At 45.8% G+C, this 15,891-nt stretch overlaps 1 protein-coding gene across 3 annotated transcripts in view; it reads right to left on the bottom strand.

Annotated features, from left to right (window-relative positions):
• The window catches only part of LOC144669362 (epidermal growth factor receptor kinase substrate 8-like protein 1), an 84,222-nt gene that overhangs the window by 36,913 nt on the left and 31,418 nt on the right, over positions 1–15,891 (bottom strand). For 2 of the 3 annotated variants that reach the window (XM_078531737.1, XM_078531735.1), the window contains 6 exons: positions 10,440–10,504; positions 7,999–8,160; positions 6,523–6,672; positions 4,942–5,024; positions 2,784–2,938; positions 458–519 (listed from right to left, as the gene is read on the bottom strand). In XM_078531737.1, coding sequence (XP_078387863.1) covers positions 458–519; positions 2,784–2,938; positions 4,942–5,024; positions 6,523–6,672; positions 7,999–8,160; positions 10,440–10,504 — 677 coding nt within the window. Of the gene's footprint in view, positions 1–457; positions 520–2,783; positions 2,939–4,941; positions 5,025–6,522; positions 6,673–7,998; positions 8,161–10,439; positions 10,505–10,678; positions 10,857–15,891 lie in introns of those variants that run through there. The other variant, XM_078531736.1, reaches the window with a different exon arrangement.

Here is a 15,891-nt window from a genome sequence, read left to right as displayed (position 1 = left end):
TTGGCATCTCTTATTGAGGTGTTTAAAACGATTGAAGGGTTTGAAGGGGACAGATAGAGGAAAACTATTTCCTTTTGTAGGGAGCCCAGAACAAGGGGGCATAACTTTAAAATTCGAGCCAGGCCATTCAGGGGTGATGTCAGGAAGGACTTATTCACACAAAGGATATTGGAAAATCTAAAACTCTTTTCCCCAAAATGCTGTAAAGCTGAGGGATAATCAAAAGTGCCAAAACTGAGACTGATAGATTGTTTGGTAAGGGTGTTAAGGGTTATAGAACCAAGTAGATATAGATCAGTCATGATCTCAATGGCAAAATAGGCTTGAGGGGCTGAATGGCCTCCTCCTGTTCCTATGAGAATAGCGCAACTGAGACTGATCATTGAGAATGGGAGTCTGGTTAAAGATGCTGGTCCTCTGGCTGAACAGCTCCTGATTTAACATAGGCATAACTCACCACCTCACGAGCTGCCCTCTGCTCGGTTGTGTCCTGTATGGCTCCACTGGTCTCATTGGGTTCTACAATGAGAATAAAATATTGACAACAAATATTAATGGTTGACTGAAACTGGGGCACAATTGGCAGCTCAATATTTGGGCCTGAATTTCACACTTGGCATGTGCACCAAGTTGGAGGGCCCAGAAGCGGAAGTGAAATGAGCTTCCGCCCGCGATCAGCCCCCGAACGTAATTTGATGCCTGATCAACGTAGAATTCTGGCCTTATAAAAGTAAATAAGCTCCGTTCAGTATTGATCACAGCAACCTTAAGGCTCTCAAGGGGACACGGCCATAGATATCTAAGTTCAGCTGGGACAGGTTTAGTGTTGAAGTGTCAAGGAAGGATCCGATCAGAACCATGCCCCTTGTAGCAACAAGCACCGAGGTTAAGCCAGGGCTGCATGCTTCTACCTCCTTGCCAAGTCTGGCCACATGATGGTGGCAGGGTTACTATCTATCATGTCCAATCACATAGCTAGCAGTGGGTTCGAATCATGACTAGAGTTGGGATTGCAGTTAGGACGGGGGCGAGATTGGTTTGGGACTGGAGGCAGCACTGAATGTCACTGGGAGGGAATTGGATTGGGATTGGATAGGACTGGAGCAGGACTGGAGTGGGTTTGGGTCAGGATAGGATTGCGACGGGATAGGCAGAATTTTTATTTAACCCATTGGCATTGTCACTCTTTCTCTTATTTTCTGTCTTGCTATCGCTCTCTGTTGCTCTCTCATTTTCTCTTTCTCACTCGCTCACTCACTCACTCACTCACTCACTCATTATTAATCCTTTCACCATTTTGTCAAGAAAACTCTTTTTCACAAACCCCCTTCCTCTTAATCTCTCATTCCTTCTCTCTATCTCCCTCACATGCATGTTTGTAATCCTCTCATTCTTCGAATCTTCCTCTCACTCATTCTGTCTCTCTAGTTGTTTTACTCATTCTCTCGCTTGTTCTTTCATTCTGTCTCTCCCTTGTGTTTCCTTAGTCGCTTTCCAACTCACTCATCCTCTTTCTCTCTTTCCTGTTGCGCTCCCTAAGTTGACTGCATCGAGAGCTTTTGACATTTGGTGAGTCTTCACAGTGATAGGTTAAGAGTGACACAGATTGGAACCCATTTGAAGCATATGGCATTATGTGTATTTTTTGACTGTGACACACATAACCAGTTCCCCACAGAGACAGCGTTACACGCATTCATAAGATGGGCCACATCAGAAATTACCCTCACAGTTTGAAAATATGAAGGTGAGTAAACTTGCAGACTCTGACCACACACACTCAGTTGTTTCCATGGGGGTCAAGGTCAGACATGAAGAATGTATACTCTTAACAAACTGAGTGAGGATCATTCGTTTGCTTGGCGTTAAGGAGGTTTTTCAGGGTAAATCTGACTCAGGGAATTTGTCTTTAAGAACAGTGAGTCTTGTCTAGGAAATTTAATTCTTTGTTGGACTGACTGTTGCAAAAGAAGTCTAGATAGCCAACAATTTGCATTTTTATAGCGCCTTTAAGATAGTTATATGTCCCAAGTGTTAATGGTATGTTAATCCTATCGTTACGATATACAAATCAAGGGCATTGTTTAATTAAGTATTTAAAGCATTTATAAAGAGAGATTGTCAGGACACTGAGAGTGTGGAACATAGGAAGCACACATACATAATGCTGCATTCTGTGAATAAACCTATTATCAAGGAAAGTATTAGTGTCTAGTTTCATACTTCACCAACTTGCTTGGGATCAGTATAACACCAAGACGCTTCACATGAGCATTATCAAACAAAACATGGAGCCATACTAGAACAGCTAACCAAAAGCTTGGTCAAAGTAGTGGGCTTTAAGGAGCGGCTTAAAGGTGGAGAGGGTGGCAGAGAGGTTTAAGGATGGAATTCCAATGCTTAGGACTGGCCAACTGAAGGCACAGCCGCCAAAGATGGCGTGATTAAAATCAGGGAGACACAGAGAGGGCTAGAATTGGGGTAATGCAGGGATTGTGGAGGGTTCTAGGGATTGTAGGTTGGGAGATGGAGGAGGTTACAGGGATATGGAGGGGGGGGGGGGGGGTGTGAGGCCATGAGGGGATTTGAAAACAGGGATGAGAATTTTAAAATTGAGTCATTGCTAGAGCAAGTACAGGGTGGTGGGTGAACAGGACTTGGTGCGATTTAGGATCCTGGTAGTAGAGTTTTGAATAAACTCAGGTTTTTAGAGAATGGAACATGGGAGGATGACCAGGACAACGTTGGAATAAATGGAAAGGAATATGAACTTTGTTCCTCACCGGTGTTGCCCACTACAGGTGCGGCTAAGTATGATGGTGGTAATGGCGTTGCCCCTTGGGTCATGCTGTTGTATGTTCCTGGTGCTTTGGGAGCCAACTTTAGGGGTGGGGATGGTGGTGAGCTACTTTGCTCACTCATTTTCTCCTGGTTAAATCTGGAAAGAAGAATAACATGAATGGATTACCAGAATCATACAGCAAGGAAGAAGGCGATTTAACCAGCTATACCCGTGCCAGCTCTTTGAAAGAGCTATTGAATTAATCCCAATCTCCTACCCTTTACCCCATGGTCTTGCAATTTTCACCCCTTCAAGTAATCATCCAATTTGCTTTCGAAAGTCACCACTGAATCTGCTTCCTCTGCCATTTCAGGCAGTGCATTCCAGGTTATCATAACACACAGTGTTAAAAAAACATTCTCATCTCACCTCTGGTTCTTTTGCCAATTACTTTAAATCTGTGTCTTCTGATTACTGACCCTCCTACCAGTGGAAATAGTTCCTTTTATCAAGATACTTCATGATTTTGAACACTCCCATTAACTTTCCCCTTAACCTTCTCTGCTCCAAGGAGAGTCTTCCACAAGCAATGACTCATGCTGGGGTTTGATGTGAGTGTCCTCAAAACCCACCAGTACATTGCACATTGGATGGGAGCCTTTGGAAGAGTGTTAACCAGCGGTGGGCTTGGGAGGGAGGTGAGCACTGAAGCATAATTCCAATAGTGGTGGCTCAGTAGTGATCAGTACTGTTGATAATCTTCCCTTCCAACCAAGGGAATTGAGACCATTTGGAACACTTCTACCTCTGTTGAGACTGCCCCCCACCTCCCACAGCCCCCCCACCATGTCACTCCACCCCGCCCCACCCTGAACTTGGCATGGGTCGCTGATCGAACATGTGTCTTTCAGGAACAACAACAACATGCATTTACATAGCCCTGTAATGTAATGAAGCGTTCCCAAGGCGCTTCACAGGAGCATTGTCAAACAAGATTTGATGCCAGGCCACACAGGGGGAGATTAGGACAGGCCTCAAAAGCTTGGTCAAAGAGATGGATTTTAAGGAGCATCATAAAGGAGAGAGAGAGAGAGAGAGGGAGGCGGAGAGGTTTATGGAGGGGATCCCAGAGTTTAGGGTCCTGGAAACTGAAGGCATGGCCATCAATGTTGGGATGCGCAAGAGGCCAGAATCAGAGAAGCGCAGAGATCTTGGAGGGTCATTGGGCTGGAGGAGATTACAGAGATAGGGAGGGGGCTGAAGAAGTCTTGTACCCTTCAATTTGTTAACAACAAGTCTTTATTAACAATTCACGACTAAATACACATAAACAGTAAAGGGTAGAGGTATGGAACAGACTCCATCCCAGGTCTTTACATATCTCTGTCCAACACCACACAGCCGTTTAGCTTTCAGTCTTGTGCCTTCTTACATCACTGTGTGGGTGGTACTGTACTCAGTCCCACATTAACCCTATATGTACCAGACCCTTCCACTACAAGGGCAAAGCCATGGAGAAATTTGGAAAAGAAGAATTTTAAAATCGAGGTGTTGCAATACTGGGAGTCAATGTAGATCAGCGATGGGGGGAGGCGGTGGTGCAGTGGTATTGTCACTGGACTAGTAACCCAGAGACCCAGACTTCTGTTCTGGGGACCCAGGTTTGAATCCAACTACGGCAGATGGTGAAATTTGAATTCAATAAAAATCTGGAATTAAAAGACTGATGATGACCTCAAAACCATTGTCAATTGTCACAAAAACACATCTGGTTCACTCATGCTCTTTAAGGAAGGAAATCTGCCATCCTTACCTGGTCTGACCTACATGTGACTTCAGACCCACAGCATTGTGGTTGACTTTTAAATACCCTCTTAACAAGGGCAATTAGGGATGGGCAATAAATGCCCACATTCCATGAATGAATAAAAAAAATGTGATGGGTGAATGGGACTTGGTGCAAGTTAGGATTTAGGGCATCAGAGTTTAGGATGTGCTTGGGTTTACAGTAAGTGGGAGGTTGACCAAGAGAGTGTTAGAATAGTCATCAGTGCCACATTGGGCAGTGCATTTAATCACTGAGCCACTGGGGACAACAAGCCCAAATCTATATTTGACTCTCTCACTCTTTTACTCCTTCCCTCTTTGTAGAAACTCACAGGAGAGCGTTCGGTCTCTCTGTCCTTCCTCCACTCTTCAGATCTGTGATTGCGCTGTTGATATCGGACTTAATCAGGTCAGCCTGCAAAAATAGAACAGAGCGAGGTAACGCCTAGTCAATGTTTAGCTGGCATGGAACTCGATTGCAGGGCCTCAGGTTTACTTGTATTTTCAATAATCATAAACATTAGTAATTTAATCTCTGACATAATTCTGCACTAATTGCTGCTCCAATATTATATGAGGGAAAAGGGAAGAATTTGTTCCCCTCTGGTACTGTGCAGCTTGTGTGGCAGTTTTCAAATATGCAGATTGTGTTCTCAATTATAAATTGTTTGCTCTTCAGTACTGTAGGCCTGGTGTTGGCCTCAGTATCGGAGCTGGTACCTATACAGTACACAGGGGAACAATTCCTCCTGTCTGGGGCCATATGCTTTGTATGTGCCCTCTCCCGCAAAAGAACCGTATATGCTGTCCTTTTGTGACCTGTGTCGAAACATTAGTACATTCATTTATTGGCTGAAATATACATTATGCATTGGAATTGTGGTTCTGGGGGGTTTAATGAGGAGAAACTGTTTCCACTGGCAGGAGGGTTGCTAACCAGTGGGCGCAGATTTAAGATAATTGGAAAAAGAACCAGAGAGGAGATGAGAAATGTTTTTTAATCAGCGAGTCGTTGTGATCTGGAATGCACAGCCTGAAAGGGCGGTGGGAGCAGTTCCAACTTTCAAAAGGGAATTGGGTAGCTACTTGAAAACAAAAATGTGCAGGGCTATGGGGAAAGAGCAAGGGGAAGTGAGAAAGAGCTAGCAGAGTTATGATGGGCTGAACATCCTTCTGTGCTCCATCATTCTATGAGCTCCAGCTGTGATTTGGCAGAAGATCATAAGAGACCAGGAAAATGGCCTTTTAGGACAACTCATAACCAAATGTATGGTGGGACCATGGAAAATCACTCAGGGAAAATCTATCATTTAGGAATGTCTCTTTTCCTGGTGGGTAACATCAACTCCTACTCACCCCAAACCCACACCACCCATCATTTGGTCTGTCAACCTATGCCAATGCTGCCTTTATAACTGCTCCCAGAAGGTAGATAACAGCATCTAGGTTGGCACTCACTCCAGTGTCCCTTTCTATAGCTTGTAACTATTGTATATTTTACATCTCAGAGCAATGCAGAGATGACACTGGCAGCTTCATTTCTCTCTCACCCTCATGATTTTGAAGGGTGGGGTGGTGGCGGGTGGAATTCTGTAATGTTGGCCTTTGGCTTGCCGGCCTGCTGTGCCACCCTGTCTGAGATTCACTCCCATTATCCCAGCTGTGGAAGGGGCAGTCACGATCGCTACTGTGGTGTTCAATTGTTCTAGGTTTGATTATGTGCACCTGTTGTCTGATCTATGCTCACTGTGCTCAATTGGTTAAGCCTGGGTGTGGACTCCGCAAAAAGTAAGCAAATGGCAGAAAGAGCTGGAAGCCAGAGCTGACCGATGCAGCAGATATTTTAAAGCATTGTGAATAAAATCAGTTATACGCATAGAAACCATTTTCCTTGCCTTGGCACTCACACTCACCCCAACCTCGGAGCACTGGAAGAAGTGGATGTCAGGCTTAGTCTGGTGAGCCTCCTTGCAGATGAGGATGAGGATTGAGTTAAACCTCCAGTTATTCAGCAGCGAGTCACACTGCTCGATTGCAGTCAGCGGGTAGGTCTCTAGCTCGTCCTGAATGGAGAAGAGTATCCAATTAGAAGAAGGTTAAGTGATGGGTCCCCAGCTTCTGAGGCAACTACGAACCCATTTTGACCACTTCTCTGTGGCAAACCACTCAGGCTACCAGCCTTACCTGAATGAACATCTCTAGCTCCTAGACAACCTGTGTGCAGCACCAATGGATGTATGGTAGCGTAGTGGTTTCATTAACGAGGGAGGATTTTCTCCCAGTCGGGGGGAGTGGACAGCAGCGGGCGCGGGCGGGCACATAGCCAATCACCACCCACGATCGGCTGCGCGCCGCCATTTTACATGGGCGGGCCAATTAGGGCCCGCCCAGCGTGACGCTCACCCGGAAGCGCTGAGCGCTCCCTGTGCGGGCAGGGGGGTACGAGGCTGAGTCAGGGTCTGCACATGCGCGCGAAAGAGCGCAGAAATCTCCCTGAGGCACACAGCTGCCTCAGGGAGATTAGTTTGATTTTGGAAAACTTTAATGAAGAAGAAAAAAATATTTTTAAGACATGCCTCCTCATGTGACAATGTCACATGAGCTGGGATTCAATGAATTTTATCAAAAATTTTTATTACACTTTAAAAACCTTCATGAAACCTGTGGATGAGGTTTCATGATAAATGCGAAGGTCGCCTGGGCTCTTCGCCTGCCCGCCAACCTTAAGGCTGAACAGGCAGCTAATTTAATGACTTTAATTAGTTTTTAAATGGCCTGAACGGGCCTTTGACAGTTCGACGGGCGCGCAGCCGACTCCGCTGCGTGCCCGCTGAACTGAAAACCTGAATGACGCGCGGTGACGTCGGGACCCGAAGATTCTGCCCATGGGTTCAAATCTCACCACAGCAACCTGGGAATTTAACTTCGATGAATTAAATCAGCAGCAAAATAATGCAGATGCTGGAAAGCTGAAACCAAATCAAAAATTGCAGGAAATACTCAGCAGATCAGAGGAGAGAAACAAAGTTAATGTTTCAGGTCAAGGTGACCTTTCATCTGAGTATTTCCAGCATTTTTTGTTTTTAGTTAAATCAAATCTGGAACTAAAAGCTGGTATTGGTATTGGTGACCATGACAACTATCACTGATTGTTGTAAAAACCATTCTGGTTCACTGATGAAGAAGAAAATCTGCTGTCCTTACCCGGCCTCACCTACACGTAACTCCAGACTTCAAAGGTGTGCTGAAATGGCCACTCTGTTGTGTTTGAATAAGTGGCTCACCAGCACCTTCTCAAGGGCATGAGAGGGAAGGCCATTGAATGCTGGCCTTGCCAGCGACACCTGCATCCCATGTATAAGCTCGTCTCATGGGTCCCCGTGACATACCTTGGATTCGACATCCACCAGGCTGACGGCCGAGCTGTTGACTTGCAGTAGCATTTCCTGGGTCCAGATTCTGCCTTTGCTGTCCATGGTCTTCAGCTTCTTAATGGATTCCTCGACAGTCTGCGTCTCCTCCCCAGGACCCAGCGGGAAGGTGGTCAGGTGCTGCAGAGACCAGAGGCAGAGAACGAAAAGAAATAAGGGGAAACTCGAATAGAAGAGGAAAGAGCAATGGGAGAAGAATTTGGAATAATGCAATATTGTGAATGTAAAGTGAAACGTCAGTGCCGCAGATGGTATATTGTTAAGATACACAGGTGAACGGCATTGTTTGATTAACTACCTGGAGCACTTATAAAGAGAGACCTTCATCTGGACTGACTGTCTGCCTCTCTTCTGCGGCTATGTTCATGGCCGGCTGGCCTTGGGGAGGAAGCACGCGGTGTCCACTGGCAGGCCTGAGGCCTTCCGCGGTCGGTGAGCACCACAGGGGATTGACTTGCTCCCTCAGCCCCCAAAATGACATTTTAACTTAGGGGGCTATCAATTGGTTTAATTGGTTTTTTTCAATTGGTTAATATGTCACTTTGATAAATTAGTTTTATTCAAAAAGAGACGTTCTTCCGGCCCGACTGTCTGCATCTCTTCCGTGGCTATGTTCGGGGTTGGGTGTCCTGGGAGAGGGAGCACGCGGTGTCTGCTGGCATGCTTGAGGCCTTCCATGGCCAGTGGGCGCCACGGGGGCTAGAGTGCTTCCTCAGCCCCCAAAATAGAATTTTAGTTTGACTTAATGAGGTTCCTTTAAAAAAAATCCTTTGTTACAGTGCCCCTTTAAGGGCTATCACTTTAGTTTAACTTGTTAATTGTTAACTTGCTCATTTGTTTAATTGTTCTCTCAAAAGAGTATAAAGAAAGTCTGCCAAGACACTAGGTTGGTAGGTAGGAAGTAGACATTCATAATGCTGTGAATAAACCTATTGTGAAGAAAAATATCAGTGCCTAGTTTCATACTTCACCAACCGGCTTGGGATCGATATAAATGTGCCAGCATTTTGTGTCATTGAGATGTGGATGATGATATGAATTGTGGGGTAGCTATTAGTCTGGGCCTCTTTGGAGAGACAGGCACCTGAACAGAGAGGCCTGCGCCAGTCCTGAAGTTGGTCCTGGGGCCTACATCACAGGTTGAGTTGATGGCACCAGCCATGCTTCCATTGGCGTTCGCCTCATGACAAAAAAAATCATAATAGCAGGATCGGGGGATGAGGGAGTTGGATCAGGCAGCTGGGAGGGCACCAGGGGTCGAGGGAGCACTCCTACTTTTTCTGCCTCCACAGGAAAATTTCAAGAAATATTAATCTTTTAATACTTCCAATTGGTAGCTGAAGGATCCTGAGTGGCGTAGGCTTGATGTTATCTCACTCAATGGCTCCAGATTTTGTAGACGGCTCCTTCATTGAGTATTAAGCCCTATCCGCTTACATATTTAAAGAAATGCCTGGCTGTTATCTGCCGGTCAACAACAACAACTTATATTTATATAGCGCATTTAATGTAATGAAACATCCCAAGGCGCTTCACAGAAGCATTATAAAACAAAAGCCACATAAGGAGATATGGGGTCAGATGACCAAAAACTTGGTCAAAGAGGTCAGCTCTAAGGAGTGTCTTAAGGGAGGAAAGTGAGGTAGAGAGGTGGACAGATGTAGGGAGGGAATTCCAGACCTTAGGGTCTAGACGATCGAAGGCATGGCCATCAAAAGTAGAGTGATTAAAATTGGGGATGTTCAAGAAGTCAGAATTACAGAGGAGCACAGATACCTTAGAGGTTGTGGGGCTGGAGGAGATTACAGAGATAGGGAGGGGTGGGGTCATGGAGGGATTTGAAAACAAGGATGAGAATTTTAAAATCAAGACATTACTTGACCAGGAGTCAATGTAGGTTAGCGAGCACAGGGGTGATAGGGGAATGGGACTTGGTTTGAGTTACGACATGGGTAGCAGAGTTTTGGATGACTTCAAGTTTAGGGAGGGTAGAGTGTGGGAGATATCGAGAAAGGGAAGAGGAGAGCCAGGAGTGCATTGGAATCGTCAAGTCTAGAGGTAATGAAGGCATGAATGAAGGTTTCAGCTGCAGATAACTGAGACAGTGGCTAAGTCTGACATGGAGGTGGAGGTAAACAGTCCTGGTATTGGCACATCTCTCTCCCGCCATTATAGGAATGGGAGGAACTCCTGCACAGATCGGAGGCAGCTACGCCCACTTTGTGCCACTAGTAATGTGGGAATCTGGAGGGTGGATGTTGTCCATTGCCCAGAAAAAAGGTGGGAGAGAACTGGCTTCGAGGAGGGGCTGAATAAAAGAATCTCTACATATGAAAAAAATGGAGCTTTCAATGTTAGCAATGCGAATAAATCTTGCACAGGTGAGTGAGATTACTTACATTCACGTAGTACTGAGAATGATCATCCATTATAAAGTTGGAATTTGAATATTTCTTTCTTTGTTCTGCAAAACAAAATAAGAGGACATTGAGGTCCAGGTCTGGTGAGAGCAACAGGAACAGACTGTCTTAGCGACGACGTGGTGGTTATAAAATTCAGCAGGTACAGGCGTGGCAAATTGAATGTTAAACTCCCATTATCCAGCTACTCTCTTGAAAACACGCTCAACTCCGCATACATTCTTTGCCATTTGTTTCACTGCCTTCCTCCCTGTTCTCTTGCTCTCTCCCTCCCTCACTGGTTAAAGGCATTGCCTTCAGTATCTTCTCAGTGGAAATTGGGTTAAATTGCTGTTCACATAAAGTGACCTTTTGCAAGATCTCAAAGGGAATCGCTCACAGATTCCTATCTCAGCCTATGGAGCCAGCTTCGCATTACCTGTTGAACCAGACTGTCTGGTTCGTGTTTATACTGGGATATCTCTAGGTGGAATCTTTACTTTTCATTTACTACGTAATGGTTTCCCGACCGGGGAGGGGTGTGACCTCTCTGAAAGATTGTTCGTTTTCTCTCCTCTTCCCTTTCTCGATATTTCGCTGGTCAGGGGGCAAACCTTCATAGGCACTGGCTGCCAACCGTTACCACACCCAACTGACCACTCTTCACGTGCAAACACACACATCTTGAGGGTATTGGACCAAGATGGAATATTGTAGTGAAACCTAACAGCTATAGCCACATACCTACAGTGGATATATGGGGGAGAGGAAGGGGAGAGTCCTCTCTGGTGTCCTGGAAAATATTTATCCCTCAATCAACATCAGTAAATCAGATTATCCGGCCATTATCACAGCGTCGTTTGTGGTGGCCTCCTGTGCCCAAATTGGCTGTCCTGTATCCGACTTTACAACAGCGACGACACATCAAAAGCACATCCTTGGTTGTAAAGCGCTTTGGAAGCTTCTGAGGTTGTGAAAGGTACTATGCATTCTCCACTTGCCTGGGCGAGTGCAGCTCCCACAACACTCAAGCAACTTGACACTGTCCAGGACAAAGCAACTCACTTGATTGGCACCACATCCACAAACATTCACTCCCTCCACCACCGACGCACAGTAGCAACAGTGTGTACCATCTACAAGATTCACTGCAGGAATTCACCAGGGCTCCTTAGACAGCACCTTCCAAACCCATGACCACTACCATCTAGAAGGACAAGGGCAGCAGATAGATGGGAACACCACCACTGTGGAAGTTCCCCTCCAAGCCAGTCACCATCCTGACTTGGAAATTTATGACTTGGAAATATATCGTCGTTCCTTCACTGTGGCTGGGTCAAAATCCTGGAACTCCCTCCCTAACAGCACTGTGGGTGTACCTACACCACATGGACTGCAGCGGTTCAAGAAGGCAGCTCACCACCACCTTCTCAAGGGCAACTAGGGATGGGCAATAAATGTTGGCCTAGCTAGCAACATCCACATCCCGTGAATCAATAAAAACAAACGTAAATGCAAGTTCTTGTTTGCTGAGATTCCTGATGTCAGTCAGGGAGATGATAGACTGAACAATTGGCCTGAATGAAACTAGGTTTGGGGAAGGAAAAGACAGCAATGGTTCCCCATTTCTGAGAGCAGAGGGGCCAGAGAAACAGCAGCGAGAGTTCCGAGAGCGGAGGGACCAGTGGAGAGAGACCCCAGAGTGGAGGTCTCAGCGGAGAGTGTCCCGAGAGCAGAGGGGCCAGCGGCAAGAGTTCCGATAGCGGAGGGGTCAGCGCAGAGAGTTCCAAGAGAGGAGGGGCAGTGGCCAGAGTACCGAGAGTGGAGGGGCCAGTGGTGAGAATTCCGGCAGCGGAGCGGCTATCTGTCGCCAGTGAGGCGAGTCAGAGCCAAGTTAGGAAATAGAAATCAAGGTGTGACATCACAGGAAACTCATGGGGAGAATTTTCTCCCCGTTGGGCAGGTGGTCCGGGAACGGGCGCGGAGCCAATCACCGCCCGCGATCGGCTGCACGCCGCCATTTTCCATGGGCGGGCCTTACGTGATGCGCACCCGGAAGCGCTCAGCCCTACATGTGCGGGCGGTGGGGAGGAGGAACGAGCGCAGAAATCTGTGCCTCAGGGAGATTAATTTAATAATAAAACATTGCCAAAAAGAAAACAAAATTATTTAGGCATGTCCCCTCATGTGTCAGTGTCACATGAGCTGGGACATATTTATGTATTTTAATAAAAACTTTTATTTAATTTATAATTCATGAAACCTCATCCTGCCCATGGATGAGGTTTCATGAGAAATGCGAAGGCTGCCTGGGCTCTTCACCTGCCCGCCGACGTTAAGGTTGGACGGGCAGCCCTGACAATCACTTTAATGAGGTAATTATTGGCCTTAACAGGCCTTTGACAGGTCGGCGGGCACACAGCTGACTCCGGTGCACGCCTGCTGACCTGAAGATCGGAATGACGCGTGGTGATGTCGGGATGCATGCCCAATGTCTCCGCACATCATTTTATGTGTCAGCGTGTGGTGCTCGCCGCTGCACACCAGATGGAAGATTCAGGCCATAATTTGATTGGCTGGTGTGTATTGCTGCTTAAAGACTGAGTCAACAACTGGAAGATTAGAAATGATAAAAATATTAAGTACTAATAGTAAGAAACAAGTGAGTTATTATCTTTTATTTTTAAGTAAGGTTCACTACAATTAGTAATGTATTAAGTATTAGTTGGATTTATAAGTACTAGTAAGGCGTATTAGTATTGGTAAGGATGTTTAGCAGCAGCAAGGTTAACTAATAAATAAAGGAATGGCAGGGCTGCACCAACATCACCAGTGCATATCCTGTGCAATGTGGGAACTCCAAGACGCTTCCTGTGTCCTGGACAACCATTTGTGCAGGAAGTATCATCGGTTGCAGCAGCTTGAGCTCCGGGTTATGGAACTTGAGCTGGTGTCTCTGCGATGCATCTGTGAGGCTGAGAGCTGCGCGGATAGCACATCTGTAGATGTGATCACCCAACAGCTTAAGAGTATACAGGGAAAGAGGGAATGGGTGACCAGCAGGCAGTCAAAGAGGAACAGGCAGATAGTACCTGAGTCTCCCAAGTGCACCCCATTCTCCAACCAGTTCTAGATACTGATGAAAGTGATGGTTCATCTGAGGAGTGCTGCCAACACCAAGTCCATGGCGCCATGGGTGGCTCAGCTGCACAGGGGGTGCAAAGACGTTTAGAAGAGTAATAGTGATAGTTGATTTGATAGTTAGGGGAACAGATAGGTGTTTCTGCAGCGGCAGGTGTGAATACAGGATGGTTCTTTGCCTCGCTAGTGCCAGGGTCAAGGATGTCACTGAGCAGCTGCAGAGCACCTTGAGGGGGGAGGGTGAACAGCCAACAGTTGTGGTCCACATCGCTACCAACGACATAGGTAGGAAGGGACATATGGTTCTGCAGTCAGAATTTAGGAAGCTAGATAAAAAATTAGCAAGCAGGAGCTCAAAGGTAGTAATCTTCAAATTACTCCCTGTGCCATGCGCAAGTGAGTACAGAAATAGGAGGAAAAGGCAGTTGAATGCATGGCTGGAAAGATGGTGCAGGAGGGTGAGCTTTAGATTCCTGGGACAGTAGGACTGGCTCTGTGGGACGTGGCACCTGTACAAGCTGGATGTGTTGTACCTGAACAGAACCGGGACCGAGTTCCTTGCTAGTGCTTTTGGGGAGGGTTTAAACTAACTTGGCAGGGGTGTGGAGACCAGGAGATAATATCAGAGAGGAATATACCAAGGTGCACAAAATACTGGGAGAGACAGGTAGCATTTGAATAGAGAACAGTAAGTTAATAGGTGGAGTCAGAATAAGGGAGAAACTAGAACTAGGGGGCACAGTTTAAAAATAAGGGGCCTCCCAATTATGATAGAGATGAGGGGAATTTTTTTCTCTCAGAGGGTTATGAATCTTTGGAACTCTCTTCTCCAGAGAACGATGGAGGCAGGGTCAATGAATATTTTTAAGGCAGAGTTAGATTCTTGACTAACAAGGGAGTCACAAGCTATTAGGCCTAGAATATGAAGTTGAAGCTACAATCAGATTAGCCATGATCTTATTGAATGGCGGAGCAGACTCGAGGGGTCGAATGGCCTACTCCTGCTCCTAACTCTTATGTTCGTATGTAAAGTAATAGAGTCTAAATCAGGGTTACAGTGCATGTATGTGAATGCACGGAGTGTGGTAAATAGGATTGGTGAGTTACAGGCACAGGTTGCCATGTGGAATTATGATGTTGCGGTTATAACAGAGTCCTGATTCAAGGAAGGGCAGGGCTGGATGTTAAATATTCCTGGATACAAGGTGTTCAGGAAAGATAGGAAAGGAAGAAAAGGGACAGGGGTGGCGGTATTGATTAAGGAGAGCATTGCAGTGCTGGAGAAACAGGATGTCCCAGAGGGGTCAAGGACAGAATCTATTTGGCTAGAGCTAAGGAACAAAAAGGTACAATCACATTATTTGGTGTAGTCTATAGGCCATCAACTAGTGGTGTAGAGGAACATATCTGCAAGGAAATTACAGCGCAGTGCAAAAATTATAGAGTATTTATAATGGGGGACTTTAACTATCCAAATATAGACTGGGATATTGGTAGCGTAAAGGGCAGAGAGGGGCAAGAGTTCCTAGAGTGTGTTCAGGAGAATTTTCTGTGGCAGAATTTGTCCAGTCCAATGAAAAAGGAGGCACTGCTAGACCTGGTTCTTGGGAATGAGGCGGGCCAAGTAGATAAAGTGTTAGTGGGAGAACATTTAGGGGACAGTGATCATTGTATCATAAGGTTTAGGATGATTATAGAAAAGAACAAAGAACAATCCAGAGTAAGAATAATTAACTGGGGAAAACCAACTTCAATGGGATAAGAACCAATCTGGGCTGAATAAATTGGAGTCAATGGTTGGCAGGAAAAATGGGAGCTGAACACTGGGCTACCTTCAAAGGAGAGATGGTTCGGGCACAGTCAAGGTTTTTTCAAAAGGGAAAGGTATGGCAAACAAATCCAGAGCTCCCTGGATGATAAAGGAAGTAGAAATTAAGATAAAGAAGAAAATGTATGCCTATGGCAGGTACCAGGTAGAAAATACAATTGAGAACCAGGCTGAAGTTAGGGGGCTCAGAGGGGAGGTGAAAAAGAAAACAAGAGAAGCAAAGAGGGAGTATGAAAAGAGACTGGCAGCCAACATAAAATGGAATCCCAAAGTCTTCTATAGGCATGTAAATAGTAAAAGGGCAGTAAAAGGAGGAGTGGAGTAGATTAGGGACAAAAAGGGGATTTACAGATGGAGGCAAGGGGCATGGCTGTGGTAGTAAATGAATACTTTGCATCTCTTTACCAAGGAAGAAGATGCTACCCAGGCCATGGTGAAAGAGGAGAAAATTCAGTCACTAGAAGGGTTTAAAATTGATAAGAA

Source organism: Cetorhinus maximus, chromosome 29, assembly GCF_964194155.1.
Source record: "Cetorhinus maximus chromosome 29, sCetMax3.hap1.1, whole genome shotgun sequence".
NCBI classification, from domain to species: Eukaryota; Metazoa; Chordata; class Chondrichthyes; order Lamniformes; family Cetorhinidae; genus Cetorhinus; species Cetorhinus maximus.
This window is presented reverse-complemented; position numbering and strand designations above follow the sequence as displayed.